Raw genomic sequence first — 11,722 nt, 5'->3', positions numbered from 1 at the left:
AATTCAGGTGGAACGTTGCATTTCAGGTTGTGCACCAATAATGTATACGGGGTGGAACTCACGGAATGGTGAATAATAATAATGGTGAACTCAGTGTGATAACCTGGTCACGATTATATCATGCTGTTTTAACAGAACCTTTATCTCATACACAACATCACATGAATGCAACTAGGAAGAATGAGAATAGTATCAACAAATTAACCAATTTAATAGTTTCAAAGAAACATATAAAATAAAAAAACTGATATGGTATTCTCTTACAGATCGTATCCCGAACTCAGTGCAAAGCAGAGTTTTACCAGCACCAAACTCCAATACAAAGCCACTTTGATAAAAGCTATTAATAGACTTTGTAGTGAGGGGTTCAAAACTAAGGCCACTAAGGCTGTGAGCAAGGTGCTTCTTAGATCTTCCAGAGATGTATCCGCTTATGTGTTCACGCTTAGGTCTGAGCCGTCAATCCGTCTGCTCAGTCAGACCAGTTTGAGATGTGGAGCTTTGAAAATCTTTCAGACGTTCGTCTCTGATTTGAAGTCGGTTTCGCAGTCAGCTTGGTGTTGTAAAAAGATCAAATCTTTACCGGCTGCTAAAGAGTCTCATTACAGGATAAAACGGTTTTATACAGATTATGATTCAAGATTTGGTCCCACTTCAGGGAGAAGAGCCTCTGGCGTTGGTAAATACAGTCTCCTCAGTCTAGCATGAGCCAGTCTATTCTGTCAGGGGTCATTGGGAGCGGTGCTCCATAGGGGTCATTGGGAGCGGTGCTCCATAGGGGTCATTGCAAGCCTCTCAGAGGGTCCTCCCAGGTCAGTCAGGTGTTCCTGGACACCCAGACTAAAGAGGTGGTCCGCAGGCTTGTGGTATTGGCTAGGTCTGATGTATCAAAGGAGGAGGGGTTCTCCTTTGTGTCAATGGCATGGTCAAATGAATCCCTAGTGATTTCACAATTTGTTGAGAGTATTATTGGCTGGCTCAAGGACATTTCCTCCTCCGAGTCAAGTTAGGTTATTATAGAGCTGACGTTTGATAGGTTTAAGAAGAGGGCAACTCAGGCTGTGAGGAATGTCCTCATTAAGATATCAAGGTGCTTTGACTCTGAGTCCCACACCAGTGGGGTCAGCCGCTCCCATTTTGATGGAGGTGGCCCCTACCATCCTACCTTGCAGGGGTCAGCCTGACAAGGACGCTCCATAGCCCAAGGTCAAGGAGGATAGCTTGAGGGTGACTGTGGAACACGTGTTGGCCCTGCGGCAGGAGCTGGAGGAAGGCCTGGAGAAGACGGGTGTTGGCCTGAACTCCAGTCGCCGCCTCAGAGAGAGAGCCTGCAACACAGAGCTTTGCCAGGAAATGGAGAGGCAGAGGAAAGGACAGAGCCAGCTGGATGCATGAATGAGAGGCTCTTTGTAGGTTATCTGTCAAGTAAGCTTCATTGGCATTATAACAACTTACCCCTCTCAGCATGTTGAGGCAAAGATTACTTGCAATGGGAAAAACGAAGGCCAAGGCAGGCAAGTGAAAAGGAGGAAGTCAAAAGGAGGAAGTCAGCAGGGGAAGTGAGAAAGACAAAAAGAGAAAGTCTGAGTAAATGGTGAGAACACAATCTCTCTCTCACACACACACACACACGCCCCCTTTCTCTCTGTCTCTCTCACACACACATGCACACACAAAAAAAGTGATTTTTTTTTTAACTCCCTTTGAGTTCACCAGTGATATGCATCATCAATCTTCAAATAAAGTTGATTGAATTCCACTATTCCAGATGTGGTCTGTTATTCAAGCATTATAATGATGGCTAAGGCAATAATGAACAACAAACTCACTTTTGGCTATATGATCACTCATGGACAATATCACCAGTGCCACCCAGTGGTGGGAGTAGCCACCTACAAGTTGGTAGTGGAATGCACTCAGACTGCCTCATTGGCCAGATTCACCATCGGCTTTCCATTCATTGGCTCCTCAGTTACTACACGTTTAGAGCAAGCTTTTTGTAATAACGATTGATTACAAAACATCCGTAACAAACACCGAGAAACTAACTTTAACTAATTTCTTCTTTGGTGGTGGCAAGAACAGTGTGGAGAGGTAAGTTATAACTTAGGCTATATTGAAAAGCCCATGACACGACAAAATAAGTAATGCTGTGCGCTTGTAGCCTGCTCGCTACGTTGTTTACATGTCATCATGAGGATTTTAGGCGATGAGTCCTTGTCGCAACTTTCAATGTAATGCACTGTATCAGTCCTAATAGCGTTCAGTGTAACATGTAACATTATTCTTGCAGTAGGCCAGGCATGCATGCAGAATGAGATCAATTGAATAGTTATGCAGTGAGGTGGAGAAAACCTGCATATTGGCAGACTATAACCCTATGAACGGTGCACGTCCGTGCAATGATGTATGGGGAGTTATTTTGGGGGGCAGAACTACAAATACGAACTACAACGGTACCAGAGTGGCCTCTAGCGTTTGCAGCGTGCTGCGAGACGGCCGATTGATTCCCTGGACCTTGAACCTGTGACTGTCTAGGCTAGGGCAAGCTCTATACCCATTTGAGATTCCAGACCTCTAGCAGTGCTTAAATTTAGATTTTCTGAATAACGCATGGAATTCATACCATCCTATCCATTTGTTCATCCTTACAGACAACCACACAGGCATGGTGCCATACCAGTAGACAGTGCCTTCGGAAAGTATTCAGACTATTTATTTTTCTATTGTTTTCACTTGGTGTCTTCCAGGAATGGGTATGTGGCTTTGAGAAACCCCAGACATCCCCAATTCCCTGAGCCCCAGCACCACTGTCCTCAACCCCTACATCCGATTTGGATGTTTGTCTGCGCGCGCCTTGTGGTGGAGACTAAAATAGGTCTACCAAGGGGCGAGTCTCAGGACGCACAATCAATGATTCAACTAATATGTGTATCATATGTGTTAAGTTTAATCTATGACAGTGGGAGATTTTTGCCTGATTTTGCCTGATTTCATACATGTAACCCTGCATGGACAGCGACTGTGGAGGGAATTCTACTACACAGCTGGGGTGGGCATCCCCAACTTTGACAATACGGAGGGTAACCCTGTCTGTATGCAGGTGGACTGGGACAGCAACCCTGAGCATCTGGCTGCATGGAGAGAGGTGCGAACACATTGCTAACATTTAAACAGGAGAATTTCAGCGATCTAGTAAATTGAGACAACGCCCATAGCAGTGGTCCCTTTTAATAGAATAATCATTTATTATAAATAATGTTATCATCATAAATGACCCTGCACATCTGTGAAATTATGTATATCATTATTTTCAACAGGACCACATGCAGTAAAAATAGTACTGCCTGACATTTACACTTTTCACCATGGGTTGCATTAAGTTTAGAGGTTACTTATTGAAACATAACTTCATATCACAGTCAGAAAGGCTTGTTGACCTATGGCTTCAAATAACATAAACACATCCGATCAACGATATCACAAGATATCATTGTTGACGCAAATATAATGTCAGAAGGTAGCCACTGTACAAAAACAACGTATTTTTTCATTTAACGAATGAATTTGACTCCGATATTAAATATACAATTATGCAAACTGATTGCATAGCAGTACTACAGTCTGATAAAGGGCAAGTCAAACTTGAATGCTGACTTCCCTTCAGAAGTCCATCACTACTGACAAGGCTCTCTCTCTCTCAACCAATTTCTCCTCCCTCCATACCCCGTTCTCTTTTCTCCTCCTACACAATTCCTCCCTCTTTCCTCCGTCTCCCCCCTCTAAATGAAACGCACTCTTTCCATTCCTCAAGAATCTCCATCTTCTCTCAAACAATGTTCTTCTCCAGCATGGGCTCCTGGGACACAATGCGTCTGAAGTTCATGGCGCTGAGGTCCAGGGTCTGGAAGCCTCCGTCCAGGATAAGCTCTGCCACGGCGCGCCCAATAGCCGGTGAGTGCTGAAGCCCGTGCCCACTGAAGCCCGTGGCAAAGAACATGTTATTCACCTGTGGGTGGATGCCGACAATGGCGTTCTGGTCAAAGGTGTTGTAGTCATAGAAACCCGCCCACGCACTTGTGACCTGAGAGGAGCAAAGATGGATAAAAGTTTAAAATCAGGGAAGTGTTTCAATTCAAAAGCATCAAACTGGACAAGGCGATAGTGAAATCGACAGTTTAAGAGTTATCAACAATCCCTCTGGTATGCGGTCAGAAAAAAAAGTTCTTACATGAGTCAGTTTTAAAAGCAAACGTCAAAGCCTACCTTGAGACTCTCAAAGGCAGGGACACGGTGGGCCAAATGTGGCCAGATCTTATCCTGGAAGAACTGGTGGTCCACCTCCAGGTTACTGATCTCTGGCTCCTCCTCCTGAGTGGGACATAAAGATTGATTACACTTCCCAGATTCCTGCATGCTTACATTCAATAAGAACAAACAGGAGGAAATGTTTAGCGATAGAAAACAAAAATTAGCATTATTAAGGTCAAGTACTGTACAACAGTCAGAGAAGGAAAAAGTGGGGTTCCTCACTTCCTCAGGTGACATCCCAGTGATGTAGTTTCCCCCCAGTCCCTCCCTTCTAAAGTATACTCCGGAGTTGTCCACCAGGAAAGGAGTGTCCAACCCTGGCCCGTCTGGACAGTGGACCACATAGATGTACCTATTCAGGGACACATAGGAAAATTACATAGTGATCATTTTAACACCACTGAATATACATACAGGACACTGAGTACCTCTGTGCGATGTCTACGTAAGTGTTATGTTGTTTGTGGACCGATACAATTTGTATTTTTTATACAAAAACACAGCGTGTGGATATTACAATATCAATAGTCCAATCTCAAGATCCATACGGAATGGATAACGTCATCAGCCAAGTGGATGGTTCTGACATGTACATCTGAGAAATACCATTGTGTTGTTCAAACATCTGTCTGCAAGTTGATTTGTCATACCGTTTCCTGGGCTCCACGGGTAGCGGGATTCCATCTATGCTCCCTTTGGCTCCGGAGCCGATGCCTACCATCTCTGCCACCTTACCAGAGTAGGCCCCCGCCGCGTTCACCACGATGGCACACTCCACAGGCTGATACTCCAGGCTGTTGGGCATCTGAACCTATTCAACGACAGATACCAGGGGCACAGGCTGAGGCAATGGACCGTAACAGAGTTGAAGGAGAGAAAACATGTTTAAAGGCAATGGACCGTAACACAGTATGAGCTGACTTCTTTTGGATGATTCAAAAAAAGTGCCAACGTCAAACCAGACTGTACAGTGGCCAATTTAAACATGACCCGCACGTTACTGTATGGTTAAAATGGCGTCCAAGGTGTAAAGTAACACAGTGAATATGTAAGCAAACTTCCAGACAAACATAGCTTAGTGAAAATAATAAAGTCATTCTTACATTAGCATATTTAATCCTCTTGAAATTCACGTCATCGCCTTCTATGGTCCTCATTTTGTTGACTACGCACTTAAAACCTGAAGCACAGACACCAACAACAAGCCAACAGACAGCAAAGTTATGCTAAAATGCGACTTGAGTTAAGCTACGCTTACAGAAGGGTGACAATGACCAAACAAGAAGTCCGATGTAATATTCAACACACAACTTGTTCTTCAAGTTGCTTATTTACATTTAGGGAGAACAGTATTTTAAGCCAAGAGAGCAAATAGACAGACCTGTGACCTCTCCAACACACTGGTAGACCCCCATGGACATGGCCTTGCGTCTGAAAGCATTCAACAGTGTCCAGGGGTCAAACCAACCCTCATTCTCCAACCCTAGGTGAGACAGACAGGCAGGGAAGAGAGCAAGTTTATGCTTAGCTGCTCAAAAGGGCAGGCCGAAGATGTATAATGTAGGATTACATTGACATTGCTACTGCTATTCATATACTGCTTATACTGCACTACTATACTATACTGCACTACTTACTGCTCACATACTGCACTACCTGTATATACTGTTCATTGCACTTTCTGCTTTTTGCACTTCTGGTTAGACGCTAACTGCATTTCGTTGTCTCTGTACTTGTACTCTGCACAATGACAATAAAGTTGAATCTAATCTAAACATGGAGACACTGTTACAAGGAAGGTTGAGCAAGACATCTCTCCCCAGCTGTGAATTTACAGAGAAGTGCCTGCCTTAGCAGCACTGCAAGCATGTGTAACTGGCATGGAGTGTGTATAGAAACTAATGTACAGTATGTAAGTCTGTGTGTGCAACGTCAACATTAAGTTATACAATTATACAATAATGTTCATATAATTCATTCATTCCTACAAATGAATGTAACAGTACCAACCCCCACATACGCTTTATAAAAGACAATAATCATTACACATCACAAATAATGTTTTTGGTAACCGTCTAATGCCACAGGTACAAGAAGGGGAGGGTCATACCATAGGATGCCAGCCCTATTCCGTCCGTATTTATCCATGGGAATCTCTCCTTCAGTTGTGTAGGTGACAGAAGAGACACTTTCGCTCCAGCATACCTAATAAGTGATTTGAAATGTCGAATGGTCAAGGTCCACTGGAAAGAATTACAGGGCAATCATGAACACATTTTCCAAAGGAAAGATGTTCACCTCTGGATGCTGTAGTTTTCCTCCATTATGTGAGCCGCGTTTTCACTGGCAAGAAAGAGGTATCCAGAGTGGTTAAACTGCAGGTCCACCGGGTCGTCGTTAAACACACTGAGGTGTTCCTGTGTAGGCATAACAACCAACATAGTCAGCCGTGAACAGGGGGGACGGGGACGGGGACGTGAACAGGTGCAAGTCCAACCAGAAGTCGAATCCATACCAATATATTCATAGCCATGCCAATAACCATTCATCTGATTCGGTGGAACAGAACTTGTGAACTTCATAGCGAGTGACCTACATTGATGTTCCTCATGAAGTCAGCAGAGGCCATGGAGAGAAGGATGTTCTCTGCCAGGGAGAACTGCTGTCGAATCCCCCCAGCAGACAGCACTGTGGAGGCCCGGGAGTACTGGGGAGACAGACGGAGGGGGAACGGGTTGGCACAAAGCACTTAAGCTTTAAATTGGCATCAGCCAATAAGACACTGTGTAGCTGTATGTTTGGGGGAGCAGAAGCCACTCACAGTAGGATCCTTCTCCACCACAATAACCCGCACCCCTTCCCGAATCCTCTCCTTCTTCTTCAGCCAGTAGGCGATGGACCAGCCCACCACACCCCCTCCTACGATCACTATGTCAGCCCTTTCTGGGGGAAGTTTATGGTTCTTCTCAAAGGGACTCCAGTCACTCCCCGGCATGGCGTCTGCCGCCTTCTTCCTGAAGGCTTTGAACTGCGCCTCCAGGTCTGAGCAATAGGAAAGAGAGAGAGAGTTTGTGGTCATTGTCATGTTGTCACCTAACATGAATGATGTGCAGGCTAAAGTCACTCTATGCTCACTCACAATAAAACACAGCCAGGCTACTAAGTAGACACAAACAGTACATGTACAGTAGCCTACAGGTGACCTGACATTACATTACAACACAAAAATAAAGACTATCAAAAGGAGGGAGTCATACGAGCATATGAACAACCCTAAGCCGATTATCACAGCCAGCTACAGAATCTCAGCCCATCAAAATGCATGTAGGTTTATCAACTCCCATTCATCCAAAAATAGGAATAGAATATATTACAATATAAAGACTGTAGTAATAGGACAGAAATATGAAACATGAACAGAGTACAACAGTGAAAGAAGTAGACTACCTTTGCCAAAATCATTTTGGACAGGTGTACCGGTACTGAAGTGTTTGCCTCCAAGTGCGCAGAGTCGCGTGTGTTGGTGGAGAACTGGCGAGGTAAGAGGGATCCGTCCAGCCGAGCGGACTGTCAGATGCAGTCCCCGCCACGTTGACATTCTGTACCTGATATCTCCTCTCTCACACTGGGGAAACTGGCTGGTCTTGCAAGCGCAGATTCAAAGGGGTGTGTTGACTAACCTGCATTTATCTGACCTTTATGTAAACTTGAAATGAAGATTTAAATGACACTGGATATGATGCTACAAGTTAGTCACACCTGTCAGTTTCGTTCAATGACAGAGGGCAGAGCCTCTTTGGCCGAAATAAACAACACGAGTTGTAGGAGAGACCCGGAACAAAATATTGGTTTCGAGTTCAAACCATTTTCACAGTAAGAGTTCAGAGCCGTTGTAAAGTGAAATCAAAGATGTTTATAATTAGAAGATGGTTGAGTAGCTCGAAATCCAATATGGTAGCCGTTGTCCTCCCCGGAAACTAGCAACGCCACTGCAGGCATGCGCAAAGAGGTTTGTCAGTGATAGGTTTCAGATTTCCTAATGTACATTTGGATAACGAAGTGCAAGTAAGTGGGAACATATTTTAAGTTGCGTCAGGAATGTTTTATTCATGCCCATTGGCAATTATTTATAAGGCTATTTTAATAAGGATATTTTAACAGATAGACTAACATGTTTCGTCCTGTGTGGCTAAGAGATCGAAGACCCTAGACATTACACACGTTAAGATAAAACCAATAAATAAGGACACGGTGAAAACATGAGTAAAACACAAATGTTCACAGCTTTGCTATTGTTTTCCAGCATTGAAAAAACGTCTCAGTCCTTATTTTTCCACAGACCGTGGACGTAAATGGATGCTGAGTGAACCCTCTGGCTCCTCCTATCTCTGTGCTGAAATTCCTCTGGTAAGCTTCTGTTTCCGGGTCGTTTGGCTCCCACGCTTTATTGGTGTTGCGCAATAAAATTAGATTAGATTAGATTAGATTCAACTTTATTGTCATTGTGCAGAGTACAAGTACAGAGACAACGAAATGCAGTTAGCGTCTAACCAGAAGTGCAAAATAGCAGAAAGTGCAATGAACAGTATTTACAGGTAGTGCAATATATGATCAGTAAGTAGTGCAGTATAATATAAGCAGTGCAGTATAGCAGTATATGAGTAGCAGTAGCATTATAGCAGAATAAATAAGTTACAGTATGAACAGTGTAGCAGCATATGAGCTGTATGGGTAATGCAGTCTAGCAGTATATATGTATTAACAGTAACATGAGGTAGATAGCAGAATAAATATAAATATGGAATGCCGTATAAACAGGTATGTACAGTATGTGCAGTAGTATTAAAGAAAATATAAGGATATGTGCATTATGAACAGTATGGACAGGTATGTACAGAAGAGCAGTGGTATTGAGTAAGGGCAGGGGAGGGGAGTAATAGTGCAATTGTCCGGGTGGGGGGGGGGTGGGGGTTGCAGGGGTTGGTAGGTTGTCAGGTCGGTGCAGTGTTCAAGTTCAGTAGGGTGACAGCCGCGGGGAAGAAGCTGCCTCTGAACCTACTGGTTCGGGTGCGGAGAGACCTGTAGCGTTTTTTTGTGTCTGGGTGTGGGAGCTGTGTACGCAGCGTCCCAGAATGTTCTGGCAAGATTAGATAGGCCTGTAGGGCGGGGTTGTTTAACTTCAAAGTTGAATTCTGAGTTAGGGTGTTAAGTTATTAACCTTGGCATGGCTGTTTATGTACAACATAGACCAGTTAAACATTGTCACCAAACCACAAAATGTTTTTCATGTTTCTACATGTTTTATTTTTCCCGACAACAGTAGAATTTACGAACCATAAAGCTAGCTCGATACAGGCGCATATTAGCTAATTTACTCCCGAAAACACCTGTTAAATACACTAACATTTATGGGTCAAAGACGGATAAGGTTTTCAAAGTGGCAAACATTGTTAAATAGATTGAAGTAACCTACAATTTAAAGTACAGACATTCATATTATATACACATGAAGTCAAGGTTGAGAACAACTCGTTTATTTCAGTCTTTCATTTTCAGTTCAACGTCAGTATTACATGCACATGAATAATCTGAGTGTACAGATTAATTAAATTCCCCAAACACTTCCATGGCTTGTCATCGTAAAACAACTGTAAACCATTACCTTCCTAGCGGTAGAGCTCGGCATCTTTCTGATTGAGGAATGATTTGTCTGGCCATCCTGTTTTCTTCTTGTTGGTGAAATACAAGAATGATATGATCAGAACTTGGTACCGCAATGTAGGCTATAAAAACCTTGCATAGGACTCCTGCCTAAATAGTGGTTCTGCATTCACTCGCCTTGAACCGGGTGGCCGTCTCTTTAGCCGATAGTGGTATCTAGAAAGATAAATGTGCCTTTCAGCATCAATATTTGAGGTTATATGCTATGCCTAAATAGATACGAAATGTATTTAGTGCTTAACGTTTAATAAACCATTTATAACAAAGAATAAAGTAACTATTGTCATTCAGTGTAACAGAAATTGTCATTCAGACAAACACATTTTTGTTGGACCAACATGACAAATGAGGTATACCGAATGACAAAAAAACACTTCAACATATCAAGGCCAATATAAATTGTTAAATTGCCTATATGAACTATTACATGTATCTTCAACTATTACTGTGCGAATCAAGCGGTCTACTAGGTGTGACATAATTCTGAACATGCCAGGACAAGTTCACTTTTGTCGTTACCGGCGCTCCTGGCTATTCAACGCTTCTCTCTTGTGTACTATTGGTATCATATTGCGTGCGTTATTGATGAGTAAGTTGTCATGCTACTGTTTACAATGTATAATCATGTGTATTATACTGTGGCATATGGGGGGGGGGGGGTGGAACACAGATATTTTTGAATCAAAGTGACAAGCAACAGATGAAACAAGCAAGTGCAAACAAACAAACAAAAAACATCAAATTGTCAGTGCCGATCAGCGCCTTTCAATACCTGTTGCATGATGGGGATAAAATCTGTTGCTTGATTTCGGCTGCTTGAGATTTACGAGAATCGCGAGATCTATTGATTGCACGTACAGTTGGTGGTGTTATGTGGTGATTATTCAAATTTGAAATAGCCTTCATGATGTCAGGCCCTGCAGTCAGAATTGCCTGGCCTAGACCGGCTTAGCCTAGCCTGAATTCTAGTCGGATTCAATGTTTAAGTCAAACAACCCATGTCTCTTGAATGAACACAAGCACCTTTCAAATCAAACAAACAACAGTCAAATTATAATTATAATTATTTAATTTCAATCAGTGAAAACCAAACAGTCGAATGCAATCCACACCGCTCATGTAAGTGTTGGTCGTTAAATCACCGATACGACTGTGTCACCGTATTGAGATCTAGCGGCTATTATTCAACCACTGTCGGTTTCATGAACGGTAGAATCCAACCTGTCAATCAAACCGAGCCGCCCACGCAGCGACGATCTCACCGCTCGACGTCAAAGTCTACATTTCCCCAGCCAATCGGGAAGCTGTAATTCAATTGCAAACGTTGCCATGGTTACAGTGGGACAGGCGAAAGAAGTTTATTTCCGGCGACATTCTTAATTACATGATTGTATGACTAGCAAAGCAGTTTCAAAGTTGAGGATGCAGAATGGTAATGAGGACGAACACAAATATAGCTCAGCTAGCCAGCTGGGTTGCCTTACTTGCTGCGCATGTGTGATCTGCATTCTTCCAATAAAGCTTTTTGACAAAGATAACAATTTGTCAGATAATCCTTTCGTGGATGTATATTCTAGACAAGTTCGTCTGGATAGTAAATTATATGTGTGTTTTTGTTTACGGATCATGGCACACATTTGTGAGCTGTACTATATTTATTTTCATTCATATCAAAACGACCCGGAACAGA

General features: G+C 43.0%; 1 protein-coding gene across 1 annotated transcript; it reads right to left on the bottom strand.

The window, feature by feature from the left end:
- Positions 1–3,229: 3,229 nt before the first annotated feature.
- foxred1 (FAD-dependent oxidoreductase domain containing 1) lies at positions 3,230–8,117 on the bottom strand. Its single transcript, XM_083691880.1, has 11 exons — positions 7,759–8,117; positions 7,133–7,353; positions 6,908–7,018; positions 6,610–6,728; positions 6,422–6,516; positions 5,693–5,794; positions 5,415–5,491; positions 4,962–5,122; positions 4,534–4,663; positions 4,267–4,371; positions 3,230–4,084 (listed from the first exon to the last, which is right to left on the bottom strand). The coding sequence occupies exons 1-11, from the start codon at positions 7,907–7,909 to the stop codon at positions 3,830–3,832; spliced, it is 1,527 nt and encodes a 508-aa protein (XP_083548006.1). The 5' UTR covers positions 7,910–8,117; the 3' UTR covers positions 3,230–3,829.
- Between the last annotated feature and the right edge of the window lie 3,605 nt (positions 8,118–11,722).

Source organism: Argentina silus (genome assembly GCF_951799395.1).
Source record: "Argentina silus genome assembly, chromosome: 2".
Classification (NCBI taxonomy): Eukaryota; Metazoa; Chordata; class Actinopteri; order Argentiniformes; family Argentinidae; genus Argentina; species Argentina silus.
The sequence above is the reverse complement of the archived record's forward strand: the minus strand, read 5'-3'. Positions and strand labels throughout refer to the sequence as shown.

Excerpts from the sequence above, each read along its gene's own strand:
- foxred1 (XM_083691880.1), bottom strand. The coding sequence starts at position 7,909 with ATGTCAACGTGGCGGGGACTGCATCTGACAGTCCGCTCGGCTGGACGG. Across the intron at positions 5,795-6,421 it reads AATAGGGCTGGCATCCTATG|GGTTGGAGAATGAGGGTTGG; the intron begins GTATGACCCTCC and ends TGTCTCACCTAG. Across the intron at positions 4,664-4,961 it reads CCCGTGGAGCCCAGGAAACG|GTACATCTATGTGGTCCACT; the intron begins GTATGACAAATC and ends GTCCCTGAATAG.